This window comes from Podarcis bocagei, assembly GCF_964188305.1.
Source record: "Podarcis bocagei genome assembly, chromosome: 7".
NCBI classification, from domain to species: Eukaryota; Metazoa; Chordata; class Lepidosauria; order Squamata; family Lacertidae; genus Podarcis; species Podarcis bocagei.
In genome coordinates, this window is record NC_138132.1 from 90,024,235 (window position 1) to 90,045,033 (window position 20,799).

At 48.2% G+C, this 20,799-nt stretch overlaps 1 protein-coding gene across 1 annotated transcript; it reads left to right on the forward strand.

Annotated features, from left to right (window-relative positions):
• Positions 1–18,994: 18,994 nt before the first annotated feature.
• LOC308591756 (calcineurin subunit B type 1) lies at positions 18,995–19,788 on the forward strand. Its single transcript, XM_081202684.1, has one exon. It carries the CDS (start codon positions 19,130–19,132, stop codon positions 19,640–19,642), a length of 513 nt encoding a protein of 170 aa, XP_081058810.1. The 5' UTR covers positions 18,995–19,129; the 3' UTR covers positions 19,643–19,788.
• The last annotated feature ends 1,011 nt before the right edge of the window (positions 19,789–20,799 follow it).

A 20,799-nucleotide genomic window follows, 5' to 3' on the forward strand; every position in this document is an offset into this window, starting at 1 on the left:
GTCTAATCCTCTTTCAAAGCCTGTTTTTAAACAGCCATGATAAAATGGGCTCAAGACATTGGGTACAACATTATGTTTGAAGACTGGGAAAGGTTATGGACCACCGGTATGAAATTTACGGCATGTAATGCCTTGAAAGAAAACATTATGAAAATGATATACAGGTGGTACATGACCCCAGTCAAGCTTGCTAAGATATACCATTTGTCTGATAATAAATGTTGGAAATGTAAGGAGGCTGAAGGGACATTCTTTCACCTATGGTGGACCTGTCCAAAAGTGAAGGCCTTCTGGGAAATGATTTACAATGAGTTAAAAAAGGTGTTTAAGTACACCTTTCCTAAGAAACCAGAGGCCTTTCTCTTGGGCATTGTCGGCCAAAAGGTGTTAAAGAAGGACAGAACGTTTTTTATGTATGCAACTACAGCAGCAAGAATTCTTATCGCAAAACATTGGAAGACTCAAGATTTACCCACACTGGAAGAGTGGCAGACGCAATTGATGGACTATATGGAATTGGCCGAGATGACTGCCAGGATCCGAGATTTGGGAGAAGAAGCAATGGAGGAGGACTGGAAAAAATTTAAGGACTATTTGCAAAAATTTTATAAGTTATATGAATCATAAGAATTCGCATGATTTGGAAAGGTTAGCTCCAGCAATGAGAGTGGATGATATATGAAACTAAGTTACATTAATGAAAGGACTAATGTTTAAATGTTTAAAATAACATCATATTTGTCTTTAGAGTAAATTAATATTAAGTAATTTAAACTTAAAATGCAATTATCTGAAAGTACAAAAGAAACGCACAAAACAAGGTTATAATTTGCTGATATTTTTATTGTTAAGAATGCACGGTGAGGGAGATGTGGGGAAGTCCGGTAGAAGACTGAAAAAAAGCTCTGAAATGATGCATCTTTTTTTTCTTTTCTTTTCTTATTATTCTTGTTTCTTTGTATATCTGACTGTGTATCTTTATCTGGAAAAAATGCAATAAAAAATATTTTTTAAAAAAAACAAAGCCTGTTTTTAAAGGCCATCCCTGCCTCCTGTGGGAGTGAGTTCCATAGTTCGTTTATGTACTGTGTGAGGAAGTGTGAAACTGAGGGGCTGGAAACTGGTGTGTGGACTTAGGTCTTATCCACAATTCCTCTTGTCCATGTGTCTGTGTCTTCGCCTTCTTACATAATCTTGTATTTTCTCTCAGGACACTGACTAAATTTGCATTGCCAGTGCTTTCAGATAGTTAGGTTTGTGATGATCACAGTGGCCTGCCTCCTCTCTCCTGCCCCCCCCCCTTGATGCAACCTACGCTTTCCCTAAGATGGGCTTCCTTTTTCAATCAGGCGTTAATGAGCCAAAAGCCCCTGAGCGCCTTGCTGTGATCAAAACCTACAAGGGCAAATTGCTTCTGTTTTCATTGGCTACTGGCTCTGCAGTTTTAGCTATTGATATTCATTTGCCCACATCTAAGAAAGAATAAAAGTATCTGCTGGGAGCCGTAATGGTTTAAAGCAGTGAATGGCCCCAGCTGAGAAAGATGACTCAAAAAAATTATCTGCCTTACTGAGTTTAAAAGATTGCTTTGATTGGGCTGGCAACTGGAGAGCTGTTTTGCTGAGTAAGGAACAAAGATATCAAAAGTGTGGCTTGCATGGGAGAATAATCTAGAAGAAGACAAGGAAGCCGACTTACTAAATAGTATTGAGATGAGGAGACAGTTATATAATTTCTCTCCCAGGAAACTCTTGAGCCAATCTCGGGTTATCACAAGGGCACCTTCCCTATGCTTCCAACATTCAGGAGTCAGTTCTGCTGATGCTTACAGAGCCAACAGTGGTTCCATTTGGAGGTCCATCTGGTGTCAACGTCAGCTCAGTTTCAGCCCCTGGTGAAGACCGAGGGCCTCCTGGCGGTTCCCTCACTGCGAGAAGCCAAGTTACAGGGAACCAGGCAGAGGGCCTTCTCGGTAGTGGCACCCTCCCTGTGGAACGCCCTCCCACCAGATGTCAAAGAGAACAACAACTACCAGGCTTTTAGAAGACATCTGAAGGCAGCCCTCTTTAGGGAAGCTTTTAATGTTTGATGTATCATACTATTTTAATATTCTTTTGGAAGCCGCCCAGAGTGGCTGGGGAAACCCAGCCAGATGGGCGGGGTATAAATAATAATGTATGTATGTATGTATGTATGTATGATGCCCTTCCACGGCAGAATCATAGAGCTGTAGGGTTGGAAGCGACCAAAACAGCCATCTAGTCCAGCCCCCTGAAATGCAGGAATCACAGCTCAAAAATCCATGACAGATGACCACCCAACATCTGCTTAAAAGCCTCCGGTGAAGAAGAGTCCACCACCTTCCAAGGGAGTCCATTCCACTGCCAAACAGTTCTTAAAACTCAGCAAGTTCTTCCTTGTGTTGAGTCAGAATCTTTTCCTGTAATTTGAATCTATTGGTTCAGATCCAACTCTGTGTAATAATAATAATAATAATAATAATAATAATAATAATAATACCAGATGTTATCTGTTTAAATATTGTTTGTATTTATTTTATCTGTTTTGTTATTTAAATTTTAAAATAGTTAACTGCTTATTTTAAATCTGTTTATTTCTTAAATAAATTTTAATGTAAGAAAGAGATATAGCTATACACACACACCACAATCAATCCATTTTTGTATATAGCCAAAGGCCTTTACAATGGACGACAGAGAATAAAAGGAAATTTTCATCCAAAATCATACACATAACCTGTAGCAGTTTACAACTTAAAAAGAAATTTACAACGTTAAGACTTGAGATTGGAGTGCATTCACACAGCTGGAACGGAGCTTCTTGGCTACCTGGTGTGTAATATATAGACGTTTATCTGCCAGGATACACACATACTTGTATTCTTTTTGCACACTATTGGGAGTCCTGATTCCATGCAGGAACCCCACTAGTCCAGACAGCCCTCCTCCAGAACTGGGCTCAAGGACATGTGCTGAAGGACGAGACAATGGAATCCTAGAGTTGGAAGGGAAAACCCCACAATGTAGGAATTGGCAGGGATCCATCCTGCAACCTTGGCATTATCAGAGCCAAGCTCTAACCAGCTGAGCTTATGTGCAAGACTTTCTTTTTGACGTTCCAAAGAATCTTCATGGCAAAAGCTTTAAGAAAATGTATAAAGAAGTACCGGTAAATAAAAAACCCTCCAGCTCATATTGTTCTCAACCTGGAGAATTTAGCTCAAATGAATAACCACACCCTAGGCCAACCCCAACGTCTCTCACCACCAAAGGAACACATGTGAACAGCAAAGAACCTGCACAAGCAACGCTGACACCAAACCCTACATATAGGAAGTAAAATAGAAAAATTGCCACCCCACCCCACCCCACCCCACCCCCACCCATCTTCCCCCCCCCCTCCACCTCTTTCCCCTTTTCTTCCTAATGTCTCAACAAATGAAACTGATTTGTAAAAATGTTACATGGGGGGGGGGAATACGAGAGAGAGACATTGCACACACTTTTGTAAATTAACAAAATCTTTAATAGATAATAAAAAAAATAATAATAATGATTTAGCTCTAGGGTCCTTTCACTGTCCTCGAAGAGGCTCAGCAGGAAACTTTAAAGGACAGTGCCCATTCCAAAGAGCAGCCTTTCATCTCCTTCCCAATGCATTAAAAAAACACGTGGGTCTTTGTTACTAGGAACCAAGCTACTAGGAAGATGTGTAATTTATGGTGCGTAATTGGAAGACAGAAGCCAAGAGGCCTGGTCTTTTGTTGGATATGCAGTGCCTGGTTTATATAGGCACTAAATGAATTCATTCATATATATAATATCCAAATGTGTGGAGAAGGGAGTCAGGAAGCAAACAGAGCGAGAGGCAGGGAGAGAGAGAGAGAGAGAGAGAGAGAGAGAGAGAGAGAGAGAGAGAGAGAATAGAAAACTAAATTTCAGAAGCCCCAAATCTCGGGACAGGGTGGGGAGCAGACTCTGTCCCCTTTCATAAAAAGTTCATACTGGCTTTTTAAAAAATCATAAGTTTAAACTGCTTGATTGTATAAAAATGAAAAATAAAATACCACACACAAACCTCAAAGCAGTGCTATTTTTCTAGGAAAAGGGGTGCTGGAACTCACCATCAGCACCTCCCTCATTCTCTTAAAATGGCAATGGCGCCCACCTGAGAGGTGCTGGAATTGAGTTCTGGCGAGTTCCAGCTGGAAAAAAAGCCCTGCCTCAATGGGGCTTACAAAGAAGATAAAACAATGAATGTATCAATATGAAAAAATAACAATTTAAGACTTTCAAAAAGTTAAAATAACGACAGACTAAAGACAGATCAAAACTTGTATCAGCTTTCTAAACATCTACACTGACTTGTCTCAACACAAATGTTTTTAGCAGGCACTGAAAAGAGCAGAGCGAAGCCGCTTGCCTGATATCAATAGCAAGTGAGTTCCAAAGTGAAGGTGCAGCCACCCTAAAATATTGAGTTCTTACAAATGTGGAGTGGGTATGATGTGGCACTGTAAGAGTGCCAGTTCTGCTGATCAACATGGTCGAGTGGGTGTGGAAAATGTAAGGCGTTCTCGCAGGTAAATTGGTCCCAATTTGTTAAGGGCTTTCGTTTTATTAATTCCACTCCCCCCTTTTATTTTATATTGTGGTAACCATATAGTTTTATTGCATAAAACTGAGTTGATTGGCCTTTTTTTTTTTTTTTACTCTTATGACTCAAAACTTGGTGGTACGGTTTGGAGGATTAAAGCGACTGGTTCCCGTGACTCTTGCTTCCACCACGAAATTACTGTCTAAGGCAGCGTCCGGCACTCGACGCAAATAAGAAGATTGGCTGTGTGTTCCTCATCTTGCTCTCCATGTGTGGCATCTGTGCTAAATATACAATCTCACCTGGAGCGCTTTCAGCAGGGCTGCAGCAGATGGAAACATTCCTAATGAGGTGACCCGCAGTGAGGTCTCGCTGCCATTAGCAGGGACTGTGGGTTACGGAAGCACCTTGTGAAAAGGTGGTAAAAGGATGCTCATTCCCATCCTGCCCAGAGCTTCTTGGCTACAAAGGGAATGCACACACATCTGTACCACAGAAAAACAGCTGCCACTGTGCTACAGTTAAGGCCGAATCAGCCCTAAGGCGTAATTAATATTGCGTGGACAGGCGGAGTCCCCCCAAAACCCCGGGCGGCCCCCATGTGAAATAACGACTCAAGACAACCTGCTATGGGATTAAAATTGGCCACAACTTTAATATGTTTCAGATGTGGGTAGACCTTGGCTCAGCCACTGGGTGTTTATCCCTCCCAGCCCCCCTGCTGGGGATCTGGGGAACATCAGGGTTATCCAGAGTGTGGGGGCAGGTGGCTGGCTCTGGAGAACATATGTTCAAGCAGAGAGAGCCCACCCCCATTACGCCGCTGTCGCAGGGGAGAGCAATGACAACCTCTTGGTGTACGGCCAAAGCCTCCCCTCAAAACAACCCCTTTAATGGGGAACCCTAGTATCACTGCTGCAAAAAGAAGGGGGGCATGAGGCACTACATGCCCACCCCCAAATTAGGGAAGACAGACTAAAGGATTCCGCCCAAGGCCTGAAACCGCCAAAGTTGTGGCGTTTTGCTATGGAAAAGGCAAACCTGCCAATGCAGGAGAATTCCTTTCCGGCCTTTCAACAGAGACCCTGACGTAGCAGCGCCCGTGTACCTGTGGAGAAAAGGTTAACCTGCAAAAGAAGTCTTAACTGAGGGTGGGAGAAGCTCTGGAGCCAACTGACGATTCCCAGGTAAGATCCTCCCCATATTGTGTCCCTCCCCCTACCTGTCCTCATCACCTTGGCAACGCCTCCCCAGGCGGGATTGGGCAACTGGCTGAGGCAGGCAGAGACCTCCAGGTATCCCACCTGGGGAAGGCAAAGCCAAGCCTGTGTTAATGGTGCCGCATAGGGTCCAGGGGGCTGCGCATGACCACGCAGAGGGTGCCCCCCATTTAATGTGGGGAGTGGTCATTCTGCCTTTCCTTCAAGGAGCTGAAGCGCATGCATGTTTCTGCTCTCCACCTTTTATCCTCACGGCAACAACTTTGGGAGGCTGGCTGAGCTGTGAGATACTGGCTGAGCCCAAGTGAGCTTTGTGGCTGAGCAAGGATTTGAAGCAGAGTCTTTGCCGTCCTGCTTTAACCGCTACGCCATACTGCACCTGCCGGTCCAGGGACTTGAGGAAGAAAGGGCTCAGGGTCCGTTTGAGCACAGCAAATGTAGATCTGGCTCAACCACCAGGCCAAGTGAAGAGGTTGCCTTAAGCAGCAGGATTTTGAAACGGCGTTTCCGTGCGCTGCTCTGGTTCGCCAGAAGCGGCTTAGTCATGCTGGCCGCGTGACCCAGAGGCTGTATGCTGGCTCCCTCGGCCAATAAAGCAAGATGAGAGCACAACCCCAGAGTCGGTCACGACTGGACCTAATGGTCAGGGGTCCCTTTACCTTTACCTTAAAGAGGGGCTGACTCAGAAAGAGATTTGATCTATGGGGCACAATCTACTGGGGTCTGGAAAGGTAAGGTCTGTTTGATGCCACGTTCCTTCCTAATCAGCCTTTCCTGCAAAGCCTTAATTCCCACAACCCCCTGAAAGCAAGTCTACAGAAGCCTTTCCCAACCTGGTGCCCTCCAGGTGTTTTGGACTGCAACGTGCATCAGCCCCCGGCACAGCCAAGCTGGGACAACACAAGCTGTGACAATTATCAATCAAGATATAAGAGATAGGAGGAGGAGGAGGAGGTCATGGAAAGAAGGTAAAGAAAGTGGAGAATTTGAAAATGATGGTTTTATTTTTTATTTTTTATTTCTGTTTTTGTCTTCTTTTTTCTGTAATTTTGTCTTTCTTTTCTCTGTGATTTTAAAAATTCTTTTTTCAATAAATATCATTAAAAAAAAATAATAAAGTGGTATGAGGCTGTGCAGTTGAGGCCTCTGAGCCTCCTCCTGCCCCCTTACATCATATCCCTGATGAAAATTGGGGCGCAAGAGCTGCGTAAGTACAAAATGCATTACATTATAGAAAACTGTTTGCAGATACATGTAAATGCAGATGAATTTCCAGCAGGACTTTATAAAAATCACAAACTGGAGTAGAAATGTGATGAAGTGAAGAGAAAATGGAAAACTGGAACTGGCAGCTCCATCTGTCCCTGCCAGACTTGACTCCTGGCCTACCAGTCGGCTGCTTGTGGATAACTGGGGACAGGATTAGGAGCAGGAGATCCTTCTCTCCTTAGCACAGTGGCATTTCGGACCCCTGCAAGTCCAGTGGAGAATTCTCCTTGGGCTTCCTAAGGAGCCTTCCTCGCTGAACTGCATCTCGCCATCCAGATCAGGTGTGGCGCGATGCACAGAATAAATTACCCAGCACTTTCTTCTGCACAACCCTCCATGAACAAACATTTATTTAAGAGCCTTTTGCACATTTTCCACCATCCCCGGGCTCCTGTTGCTGAGCCCTCTGAACGACACACCAGACAGCCTGATAAATTGCTCAGAAAATGTTACTTTGGGAGATTGCTTAGCTGGGGTAACCCCTGTTGTCTTTTTAACGGATGGAAGTGTTTGTGGGTGTTAATAATAAAGTAGGTTTTTAAAAAGTGTCTGGTTGGGTGAGCTCTCAGAATTTATCACCAGGATTCCTTTAAAGTGAGGAATGAGGGGCACAGGACTGCTGATGTTTCAGGAGGGGGTGGGCATACTGGCCATGGATGAGCTCCCTACCAATTGATGGCAGGGAGGCACCTGCATTTGATAGTGGCCATCCAGAAATAAGATTCTGCCAGGGATTATTTAGCTGTGGTTTCTGCAATGCATGATTGGACTAAATGACCCTTGGGGTTCCTTCCAACTCTACAATTCTATGAGGCTATAAACCGGAATTAACTTATGGAACTGCCATAAAATGTGATGGCAACTAACCAGTGATGGCCAGAGGCTCACTTTTTAAAAGGGGGGGAATCTTTTTTTAAAGCACAGGTTTACTGAGGATAGGTCAATCAATGCTTCTCTATTGCAGGAATCCTCAGAACAACCCTGTGCTGTAGAACACTAGCATTGCTTCCATATATCGGGTGGTGGGTTGCAGAGGAAGAGCAGCTGGCCTAAAGGGCACCTCCTCAGCTAGTGACTAAGGCAACAGTTGAACCCAGGACCTTCCTTGAGTAACTCCCAGGGCATCCTTGGGGGATGGCAGTTTAGGGGGCAGTGTGACGTGAGTGGGGACAGAAGCTGCCCTCCCCTCTTTCTAAAATGCACCCCACTGGGGCCTGCTCTGCCACCCTTGAGCAGAAGATGGTCAGGAGAGCCTGCTGGATGAAGCCAGTGGCCCATCTAGTCCACCTCCTGTTCTCACAGTGGCCTGTGGGAAGCATGCAAGCAGGATTGGAGCACAAAAGCAACTCTCCCCTCCTGTGGTTTCCAGAAAGTGGTATTCAGAAGCATGGCTGCCTCCAGCTGTGGTGGCCGACCATAGACCCCGGGGCTCATAGTAGTCAATAGCCTTCTCCATGAATTTGTCTAATCCTATTTTAAAGCCATGAAGGTGGGAGCGAGTTCCATCGTTTGACCACGCATGGCATAAATAAGTCCTTTCTCTTACCTGTCCTGAATCTTGCATTGTTCAGCTTCATGAGGACTAAAGAATGACAAATTGGTGGTAGAAAGTTGCCTTTGCTTGCTGTGCGCCAGGCCTACTTTTTAAAGGCACAAGAGCAGAGCCAGAAAAGGACTATGGCAACCCTGCCTTTTTACAGCGCATGTGGGGCTTTTCAGCTCCTCCTTCTTCTGACCCACCTCGAGGCTGGCAGGTTAGACCAAAAAAAAGGAGAACAGGAGAGTGGTCTCTGTGTAGCTAAGCTATAATGGCAGAAGACCGTGGCTGTTTCCCTGGCCGCCACCTCCTTTTTGCAGGGGAGCCCAAGCTGGAGATCCGAGGATTCCTGAAGACAAACAGCTCCCTGAGAGCACAAGGCTTTGAGCAGCCAGCGTGCTCTTCGATCTCCAAACTATTGGCTCAGGAGCTGTGACGCGTGTTGTTCTCTCCCTCATTCCTCCTAAGCCATTAAACACTGTTGGAAGAGAGTAAAATATTAATGCCTGTTGTTTAACTGAAAATTAAGGCGATGCCTCAACGCCTGACAGCAGCTAGCATGCCTGACGTTTTAGCCACAGAACTGCCCTCAAGACACTGGGAACTGGACTCTGACTTGTGAGTCGTTGAGCATGCCCCCCCCCCCAGGTTCGATTACTGTGCAGAGTCACACTCCAAGCAAGCAGCACCTTCCAATGCATAAGCTTTCATTGCAGGGGCTGGAATGTGATCCTAAGCAAAGCTGGGGAGATCTCTGATCTGCTAAGTCCTTTTAAAAGGGGCTCCGGGTGGGAGGGAGAGAGGTTGCCATCATTTTTGACCTTGACTTAAATATAGATGGTGTGATGGCCTGGGATTCGGACTCGGATGCTGAACCTGAGGGATCCCAGCCTGCACAGGATTCTCCACCTCCAGAACCAGCTGAGCTGGGGCTGGGGCCTGAGCCTGAAGGGTCCTCACCTGTGCTGGGTCCTCAGGTGCAGGCATCAGCTGAGTCTGCTCTGGCTCCTGAGGTGATGGAGGACCCATTGCCTGCAGGTGCTCCACTCCCAGCCCCGTCAGAGGAAGCCGAGGTTGCCTCTGGGTCCGGTAACCCTCCAGCCTCTCCTGAGCTGCAGAGGCTCAGGGCAGAGAGGCAGAGGGAACTAAGTTCCCACAGGAGGAGTGCTCACCGCCAGGCCAGGAGAGGTGAGTTACCAGAGGATTGGGGCCGCCCTATGCCTCAGGGCAGATAAAAGCCGGCCAGCCCCAGTCCCAAGTTGCGGGAGCAACTTCGTTGGTTGCTAGTTTTCCTGCCTGACCCACCCTGGCTCCCGGCTTGCATGCCTGTTCCTGACTTCACCCGACTCCCTGCCCTGCACCCAGCTTCAGCTACTACAGACTGCCTCCACGTTGCACCTTTGACCACGGACCCGACTTGGACCTCGCCTCTCGGATAACCCACGGGACCAGCACAGATGTATATTCCCAGAACTGACAGCAGCAATATTGTTTACAGTTTGTAGCTAAAACAATCCAATCACTTCTCTCTTCTCACTGTTAACAATCAACTGTTCCATGGAGGTCTGTGCTAAACACAAACACTTCTGCTGTGATCGGCAAAGGTGGTTCACAGAACTGCAGCTTTCATGTCTGGAAATTTAGCTATGGCAGCTTTCAAGACCAGCCCTATTGTTGGGCAAAGGGAGACAAACATCTCAGGTGGCAAATGTTGGGGGACAGCAACCCCTGGCTGTTCCTCTAGAGGTCCCAGCTGTTCCTCTCTTTGCCACATGGCCTATCCTGAGCCCCCTTAATCCGGCATCCTCCCTCCAACACTAGTGCTGGAGTAAGATTTTGACCTACAGATACCAAAAATGCCCTGGGCCAGTCCTGGAAACTTTCCTTAACATGGCTCCCTCCAGATGTTTTGAACCACAACACCCATCAATTCCAGCTGGCATGATTGTACACAGAACTGTTAATCCAAAGCCCTTGGAGGGCACCCAGTTGGGAAAGGCTGGTCTCTGCAAGGCCAATGATTTTCAGAATTCTCTCTCTCTTTTCCCCTTCCCTTTGCAAGAAGGAGAAGAGCTTGGCAGGAACGTGTTTCCCTCTCAGTTAGATTTTGCAAGATGACTTCCCAGCAACAAAGTTGAGCTCACAGCACCTTCAGAACAGCAACTCAAGCTTCAAGCATCTCAACAATGCTTAATGGAAAGCAAGCTGTTCACGTTCAGTTGTGTGCAGAAGTATAATCATTTGAATATTTGTCACAAAAATAACTACTTAATATTAACATTTCCAATTAAACAACCCTCAAACCAATCAGTGGCAAGAGCAAGCCTCCTCCTTTCTGCCCAAGTGTCACCCAAAGGACATGACAAGAGGTAGGGACACCTTTTTCAGCCAGAGGATCACATAGTGGGTGGTGCCCAACCAAAGGTGAGAGGAGGCAAAAGAGAATGGGCAAGGGCAGACCTGGCACTTTACTGACACACACACACAGTACACCCTGAGAGACTCTCGTCCTCCTCTTGGCAATCATAGAATCAGAGTTGGAAGGGACTCAAGGGGCCACCTGGTCCAACCCCCTGCAATACAGGAATCTGTCACGGTCCAGTCTACAGGTGATCAAAGTCCCGGCTGAGGACGGCTGGGTGGGAGCAGGAATGAGAATCCAGAAGTCAGGGGTCCCGGGGGTCAGGAAGCAAGGAGTCATGAAGTCAATGGTCTGAGGGTCGAGAAGCAAGGAATCACGAAGTCAAGGGTCCAAGGGTTGAGAAGCAAGGAGTGATGAAGTCAAGGGTCCAAGGATCAAGAAGCAGGGAGTCACGAAGTCAAGGGTCCGAGGGTCGAGAATCAAGGATCAGGAAGCAAGGAGCCAAATGCAGCAAGGCAGGGAATCTGTTGCTGTGGCAAAGAGCCAAAGGGAAATGCTGACCTTATATCCCTTCCCGGCTCTTGCCACCAGGTGCTGTGAGTTACCAAGTGGCCTCACCTATGCAGCTGCGCCTTGCCTCTCCAGAACAAACTTAGGAAGGCCCCAGTCCTTGCAAAGCCCTACTGGTCACAGGGCCTGGCTCCTGCACGCACTCCTGACAGAATCACTGCCACAAATTCCCATCACTGCTTAATTGTCGGATGGGGGTGATCTTCGTGAGGAGGACTGCTAGGCAAGGGAGCATGAATCTTCCCCTTCCGATCTGCCCCCTCCACAAAAACGTTCCCCTACACAAGAGAAGGCTGAAAGGTGATATGAGAGCCATCTCCAAATCCCTAAAGGGCTGTTGCATGGAAGACGGAGCCAGGCTGTTTCCTGCTGCTCCAGAGAATGGGATCCAAACCAATGGATTCCAGTGGCAAGAAAGGAGATTCTGACTAAACTTTGAAATAACTTTCTGACGGCAAGAGCTCTTGGGCAGTGGAACGGACTCCCCTTTAAAGGGTGGGCTCTCCTTCCTTGGAGGTTTGTAAGCAGAGGTTGGGTGACCATCTGTCAGGGATTCCTTAGCTGTGCATTCAGGGGGTTGGACTAGATGTCCCTTGGGGTCCCTTCTAACTCTACTATTCTATAATTCCATGATACACACAGTATACCTTTAAGGCACATTCCAAGCACATGTTTCCCTGTAAGAGAGAAGCAGCAGAGAGACGGTGGAGGAGGAGGGGGGGAAACAGGAATCCAGTTGCCAGCTTGTGTGGGGAAGCTGGCGGTGAGAAGACCATGCTACCCTGGTTCCCATTGGCCTTGGAAGTCTGAATTGCCGAGTGCCTCCTCAGCCTATCCAAACCTTTGCTAGAGGGCTCTCTCTCCACCCCCAAGTTCTCGGAACATGAATCTCTCTTGGAGTCATCCATCATTATTAAATATTGCATGCATTCCGCAAGCTGGTTGGCTTCATTTAAGACTCAAAACTGCCGCTAGGTTTCAGAGCGATCGCTCCTGACAGGATCTTGGACTCCGAAATGTTTTTGTTTCTGAAGGCTGTCGGCATTCTCTGCTCCAGCTATTCTCTTCCCATCGCCCATGCTGTTTGATCTCCCCTCTGACGGCGCTGTGTTGGCACCTTCTGTGTGCTGCATTCAGAGGAAGGAAGGAAAGAAAAACCAGGATTCGCCTGAGATGGAGCTTCTTTCCCCAGCCCATGTGTAAGGAACCCCTAGTTGTACAGAGAAGTTATTCGCTTCTTAGGGCCTCCTTTCCAAGTTTTGATGGGCTGCACCTAAGTCGGAAGGCAAAACATTCCTAGCAATGGGCAAAATCCAACATACTGCCAAGGGGTGCAGTGGGGCTTCTCCTTTCCCTCTCCCCTATGCAGCCCCAATTTGGGGCGGGGGAGGGACACAGCAGGTCTGCAAGGAGTAGGAGAGAAAACGGAAGTTGTGTTGTGTTGTGGAAGCCCATTGCACAAGCGAGTTGCCGCAGTTGGCTGTGACAAGTCCTAAGTGTGGGGCTGGCTGGCTGAAGTTGACAGGGAGGTGAAGCTGACTGTGTCCAAGTCTTGGCCACTTGGGGAAGAAGATCCTGGAAGGCTCTAGTGTGCTGGGGGGGTTCTCCTTGTGCCGCTCTGTCTCCCCACCCCCAGCCCCCCAGGCATGGGACTCCTACATTGCGTCCATCTGTGCAAGTGACTTGCCCCCGGTGAAGGCCGCCCTTGGGTTAGAATCATAGAATCATAGAATCATAGAGTTGGAAGAGACCACAAGGGCCATCGAGTCCAACCCCCTGCCAAGCAGGAAACACCATCAGAGCACTCCTGACATATGATTGTCAAGACTCTGCTTAAAGACCTCCAAAGAAGGAGACTCCACCACACTCCTTGGCAGCAAATTCCACTGTCGAACAGCTCTTACTGTCAGGAAGTTCTTCCTAATGTTTAGATGGAATCTTCTTTCTTGTAGTTTGGATCCATTGCTCCGTGTCCGCTTCTCTGGAGCAGCAGAAAACAACCTTTCTCCCTCCTCTATGTGACATCCTTTTATATATTTGAACATGGCTATCATATCACCCCTTAACCTCCTCTTCTCCAGGCTGAACATGCCCAGCTCCCTTAGCCGTTCCTCATAAGGCATCGTTTCCAGGCCTTTGACCATTTTGGTTGCCCTCCTCCAGTTTGTCAGTGTCCTTCTCAGTGGCGTAGCGTGGGGGGTGCCAGGGGGGCAGGCCGCACCGGGCGCAACATCTGGGGAGGGGCGCGCTCGCTGCCTCCGGAGTCGCCGAAGAGCCTCGGGCGCAGGCTGTAGCAGAGCCGCATGTCTCGCGGAACCGACGAGCTGTGCACGCGTCCCGGCTGAAGGCGCCCAGCAGGCAGCGGCTCTCAGCGCTCGCCGCGGAGGACGCGCCAGGCAGCCCCTCCTCACAGCCCCGCCTCCGCCGCTGCTGCTGCAGCAGCTGGGCCGTTGCATTTTCCTCGCCTCTCTGCCCCCCTCCTCCTCCGGGCAAGCGGCGTCGTTTGGGCGGCAGCGCCAGCGGCAACTCGCAGGTTAGGGGTTGGGGGGGCGCAAATTACGTGCCTTGCCCCGGGTTAGGGGGCGCAAATTACTTCCGTTGCCCTGGGTGCTGACAACTCACGCTACGCCGCTGGTCCTTCTTGAACTGTGGTGCCCAGAACTGGACACAGTACTCCAGGTGAGGTCTGACCAGAGTTGTGCTTGGGGAGAAGCAATCTACACTTTCTGTTTCAGCGTGGGAGCAAAAGCAGTCTTCACACAGAGACACACAAGTGGGAACAGGAAACACAAACCCCAAGGTCACCTCCGAGGGATTTCTCTCTTGTGCCCCAGAAGTTCCTAACTTATGAAATTGATGTTTTTTCCTTATGAAATTGATTGAGAGACCTGTTGCCGCCAGCGTGGGGGCAGGAAGGCAGGGTGCCAGGCAGAATTCTCAGCATTTCAAAAAGTGAATCGTAGAATCATAGAATTTTAGGGATGGATGGGTCACCCAAGGATCATCCAATCCAACCCCCTACAATTTTTAAAGCCTTGGTTAACATCCCATGGCATTGTGGGCTGCTTGCAATGTCTAACTTTAATGGATTATCTGACGCAGAGAAGAGACGAGCCCTGTCAGTGTGCCTGGAATTCCAATGGCTTTTGCCGGCTCCTCGATTCCTCTTCTCCCAAAGAACAACGAACAGTAAACAATTTTAATGAAATCTGATTTGGAAGAAGATGTGTCTGATTCCTGCTCCCTCCCCGACACACACAGCACAAAGCAGGTCTGCAGCTTAAACAAAGGGCCGGCACAGTCAGGAGCAGCTAATGATATGGTAATGAAATGCCAGGAACGATTATCTGCTGGGGATTTTTAAAGTCTTTGTAACTCCAAGAAACTAGAACTGAGAGAATCCTGAAATGCAACCTTTTCCACCTCTTCTTCTGACTTTTACCCCCTTTTGAATAATAATGAAAGGATAGCTTACAGCTAAAAACAATGTTTAAAAGAACCTTTCCAGATGGTAGGAAAATAGTCACCTGTTCCCTTTTGCCTTCCTTTTTTAAAAAAGGTGAACGGGGCTCATTTCATCAGTTCAGGCACCTCCTGCCCCACAACTGTGCCAGCCAGTGCCTGAGTTTGGCTTTGGTTTTCCTCTTCCCTGCTTGTCTCTCCCCCCCCCCCCTTGTGTGTTGTGTATTTTTATATTGTAACCCTGCAGGCAGGGACTGTCGTTTTCTGACGGTCTGTAAGCATCTCTGGGACCCTATTCTCACACATTCTTGAAGGAGGTTTGGGTGTGGCAGAGGTGTCCCTTCCTTCGCCTGTGCCAGGCTCCCCCACCAAGCTCCCTGCCATGCCCACTCAGGAAGCAGAAGCTACCATGGGTGGCATTCTTGCCAGCATGAGCCAGTGGAACCCTCTGGAATGGGTCCAGCAGGGGGCAGGCCTGGCCATGCCAGTCCACCTTGAATCCTAAGTTGCCTGGCAATGCCTGAACTGGCTTTGCTGCTCCCAACCAGAAGTTTGGATTGCTCCCTACACCACCCTTCCCCAACCAAGCGCCCTCATGGAGTACCCAAAGGCCATCTAGCCCAACCCCCAGCAATGCAGGAATGACAGCTAAAGAACCCAACCTCTGTTTAAAGACCTCCAAAGGAGAGTCCGCCATCTTTTTCCAAGGGAGCCCGTTCCACTGTCAAACAGTTCTTACTGTCAGAAAGTTCTTCCTAATATTTAGTTGGAATCACTTGTCTTTTGAATCCCTCCAGGTGTCTTGGACTACAACTCCCATCAGCCCCTCGGGGTCCCTTACAATTCTACAGTTCTATGACTCTTGATTTCAGGGTTGTGGGTTCGAGTTCCACGTTGGACAGAAGATCTCTTCTTTGCAGGGGGTTGGACTAGATGACCCTAGGGGTCACTTACAGTTCTGCAGCTCTATGAGTGTATTGTCATTTGGCTGTGCTCAGTGGGGCTGATGACAATTGTAGTTGAAAACTACAAGGGGGGGGGGACTGGCCAGAGAAGGCTCTGCTGAGCACTCCTGGACTTGCTTCCCAAAATGTCACCATTGATATCCTCCATTAATTTGTCCCTCCCTCCACCCCCTGCCTGTACCTCCATCCCCTGAGGCATTCTGCAGCCCTGAGCAAGCCCCACAAGAAAGGCAGCCTGTCTGCAAGAGAAGCTTCTCAAATCACTTGCTGCCAATGTTGTGGCAAGACTCCCACTCACAGAAGTGAATGTTTTCCCTTGTTAGCAAAATGAAAAATTAAGAGATGGTTGACTGTAGCCCACGCAAGGAGAGAAGAATCTAATGCGAAACCGAAGGCTCAGCTCTTCCAAAGCCAGGGCTGGATTAGGACCTTTAGAGTCCCTAAGCACTTAAAAGATTTTGGTGCCCCCATATCAGGGGCAAAACTAAGCTTTATTTCACCCAGGTCAAAGACCAGTTTGGTTGTGTCCCCCCCCCCCCGAGCATTTCTGTACATTCTCACACAGACTAGGAGCCTCAATGGCGTCCCTCTGGAGGCTTCACTGGGGACAAAAAAACTCCCGGCCAGTCCCCCACAGGGATGCGGGTGGCACTGTGGGTTAAACCACAGAGCCTAGGACTTGCCGATCAGACGGTTGGCGGTTCAAATCCCCACGACGGGGTGAGCTCCCGTTGCTCGGTCCCTGCTCCTGCCAACCTAGCCGTTCGAAAGCACGTCAAAGTGCAAGTAGATAAATAGGTACCACTCTGGTGGGAATGTAAACAGCATTTCCGTGCGCTGCTCTGGTTTGCCAGAAGCAGCTTAGTCACGTCGGCTCCCTCGGCCAATAAAGCGAGATGAGCACTGCAACCCCAGAGTCGGCCACGACTCGACCTAATGGTCAAGGGTCCCTTTACCTTTACCTAGTTCCCCACCCCCATGTAGCTATGGAATTGCCCCATATATATCCAATTCAACACATAATCAATAATAAACCATAAAATATAATTTTATTTATCGAAATGAAGCAAAACCTACAGTAAGATGGGAAATAAGGCACTCGCTCTCAGTGGAAGACTGAATGGGGCAGCTGACAGTCATGTGAGCCTCAGTGGACTGAGTGGCAGGCCAATTTTGTTGTATTCCCAAGATTGATGTATATCTTTAATCTCTACTATTAAAATTTATTTATTTATTTTAGTGTGTGTGTGTGTGTGTGTGTGTGTGTGTGTGTGTGTGTGTGTGTGCAATTTTTTCATTTATTGTGGGAGCCTTTTTGGTGGAACCTGGTTCAGCAGCACCATATGGTTTGTGGTTGTTGAGCTAGCCAGTCAACAACTGCAGGCAGGCACGATCAGGGCCACATTTAGGTTTGATGAGGCCCTAAGCTACTGAAGGTAATGGGGCCCTTTATATGTCCAGCTGTCCTTTGTCAACAACAAATTGTGACTGGTTTTTTTGTTGAATTTATGCTATATCGTAAGTTATGGACCTAATAGGTGTCTAAAGCCATTTGCTTTGTTGTTGTTGTTGTTGTTGTTTAGTCATTTACTCGTGTCCAACTCTTCGTGACCCCCTGGACCAGAGCATGCCAGGCACTCCTGTCTTCCACTGCCTCCCGCAGCTTGGTCAGACTCATGCTGGTAGCTTCGAAGACACTATCCAACCATCTCGTCCTCTGTCGTCCCCTTCTCCTTGTGCCCTCCATCTTTCCCAACATCAGGGTCTTTTCCAGGTAGTCTCCTCTTCTCATGAGGTGGCCATAGTATTGGAGCCTCAGCTTGCTGTATGTAGGTTTTATTTTATTTGTTTTTTATCTTATATTTGTGAAATGTACATCCAGTTTTTTTTCCTTTAATTTTTTTTGGGGGGGCCCAAGAGAGTGGGGCCCTAAGCTATAGCTTGTTTAGCTTATACATAAACCCAGCACTGGGCACGATTCTCTGCCTGCAGCATCCTGGCACCCTGACGTTCTCTAGGTCTTAGCCCCGGAGTCTGCTGGTTCTTCCACCTCCTAATTCCCCCTCTGGGCACTGTTTTGAATCCACAGCAATTGCTCCCCCAGGAGTGCACACTGGCTGGTGGAGACTGGCCAGGGGCAGCCCAGCCTGTTTTGCCTCCTGAGGTGCCGCCCTGCCACCAAGGCCTCCCTTACCTGGGTTACGTAGTGGCACTTGCAAAGCGGCAATGATGGTGGCAGGTTCTGGTGAGCTCTCATGAGATTTTGAGGCGATCTTGTGAGATCTCATAAGATCTCACCGGAAGCCACTGCTGCTTCTGTGCCAGTAGCGGAGGTGGCAGAGCGGGCAGAGTGCCCACAGGGGCTGTGCCTCTTGGGGTTCTGCCCCCCCCCCAAGACAGCTGCTTCAGCCCACCCCATGTAATAGTCCCACTCTGTCCTGCCTTGGTTAGACCCCACCTGGAGTCCTGTGTCCACCTCTGGGCACCACAGTGGTATATAAATGCACACACAATTCTATTACTGTTTACCTGCTTTTTAATGATTGTTTATTCTATGTTTTTAGCTGCTTCTTTTTATCCAGGCATAGGCAAACCTGGCCCTCCAGATGTTTTGAGACTACAATTCCCATCATCCCTGACCACTGTTCTTGTTAGCTAGGGATGATGGGAGTTGTAGTCCCAAAACATCTGGAGGGCCAGGTTTGCCTATGCCTCTTTTTACCTGCAAGCCACCTTGAGTCCCTGTCTGGGAAAAACCTGGCGTAGTTGCCCGGATGTTGGAAGCTCCTCCCCTTTGCTGTCGACCGTTGGTGCTTCGGTTCCCCTGTTCTCCCCGGTTCTCTCCCTCCCTCCCTATCTCTATCTTTCTCTCTCTCTCTCCTCCTCCTCCCCCTCCCCTTCCGCGAGGCTGCGGGTCAGCGCGAGCCCATTGTGACGAAACCGTCGCCGGCAACAACCTCTTGAGGCAGCGCTTGCGAAGGGACCGAGGGGAGGAGGAGCGTGAGGGAAAAGAGGCGGAGGAGGAGGAGGAGGAAGGAGAAGAGAAGAGGAGGAGGAGGAGGAGGAGAAGGAGGCCGGCACTCGGCGGTGGATTCGGCTGCGGGAAGGCTCTCGACAACCCGCCACTATGGGAAATGAGGCAAGCTGCCCACTGGAAATGGGCTCACATTTGGATGAAGATGAGATTAAACGATTGGTAAAGAGGTTTAAAAAGCTTGATTTAGATCATTCTGGTTCTCTGAGTGTGGAAGAGTTCATGTCTTTGCCTGGGTTACAACAGAATCCACTGGTACAACGAGTCATAGATATATTCGATACAGATGGGAATGGAGAGGTAGACCTCAAAGAATTTATAGAAGGAGTCTCTCAGTTCAGTGTCAAAGGTGACAAGGAACAGAAGTTGAGGTTTGCTTTCTGTATCTATGACATCGACAGAGATGGCTTTATCTCCAATGGGGAGCTCTTTCAGGTTCTGAAGATGATGGTTGGGAACAATCTCAACGATACCCAGTTGCAGCAAATTGTAGACAAAACCATAATAATTGCAGATAAAGATGGTGATGGAAGAATATCCTTTGAGGAATTCTGTGCTGTTGTAGGAGGCCTAGATATCTACAAAAAGATGGTGGTAGATGTGTGACTCTTGAGGACACCACCCAACACTTTTGCTTTCTTCTCCATCTCTGAAGATCTGCTCAAGACGTCCAGCAACGCTCTCTGTGTATTTAAATGGAAGTATTTTTCTCTGTGAAGCCACATTTTCCAACATGAGCATCATGAAGCCAACTAAGTGTTATTGAACTTTTATTCTCTCAATAAAGTGGTAATATTTTATATATGTGTATATAGGATTATTACGGATATTACGGGGAAAACATTAACCAATGCCATAGGGAAGGAGGAAAGCTTCACTTTATCTAAATTTATACCTCTTGTTCTTGTTTATGCTGAGAGTCTTGGCAGACCACTTACTGGTTATTCTGCCTGTGCTAGGTGCTGTACAATTTTAGTTGTATTTTTATTGCCTCTCCAGTGGTTCCAGGTTTTCTTGGAATGAAGGTCAGCAGAGATTGTGGTGTCTTTAGGATATATGGTTTTATTTACACATCTATGCAACCTGAACATAAGATGGAGGGGCTCACAGCATTAAGACCCCAACAGATCTTGCCTCTCCATGTGTCACAACTTTGGATCCAGAGCAAGCAGGTCTCTGTTTCTCCATCTTCCAACCTGCTTCCAGCTCACCTGTCTCTCTCTCACACACTGGCTGCTATTATCCTACCTAGCAGCTAGGTGAGCAGGTGGAAGAAAGGGCCACCATCATTTGTTGTAGTTCTTGCAACCTAGCCCATTCTTTTGGGATGCTGATGAGGACACTTAGCTGGCCATTTAAGGTCACTCAGAAGCTTACCGGACTAGTTCAGCAACCTCCTCTGTTAGATTCTAACCCTCCCTGGGTACTGGACTCCAAGAACTGGAAGGGACTCAGGGAATCATCCAGACTGACCCCCCGTCTCCCCCCAAACTGACACCAGTATATTTTTTCTCCCCCATTAGAAACATGCCCCCAAGTAGGTTCTGGGTTCAAGCTTCTGCCATCACCCCTGGAATGCCCACAACATCCTGCTTTCGGACCCTTCTGATACCAGAGCTCTGCTGTTGGTTGAGCTGGAGTGCTGGAAGTGAGAGCCTGCGCAGAATGGGAGGTTCTGACCTTGGGGCTCCATCTTAGATGCTAAAGCATTCTCTCTGATGTTGGCAGGTCTGAGCTGCCCTATGACCCCTGGGACCCACAGA

Coding starts and splice junctions, on each gene's coding strand:
- LOC308591756 (XM_081202684.1), top strand. CDS start 19,130: ATGGGAAATGAGGCAAGCTGCCCACTGGAAATGGGCTCACATTTGGAT.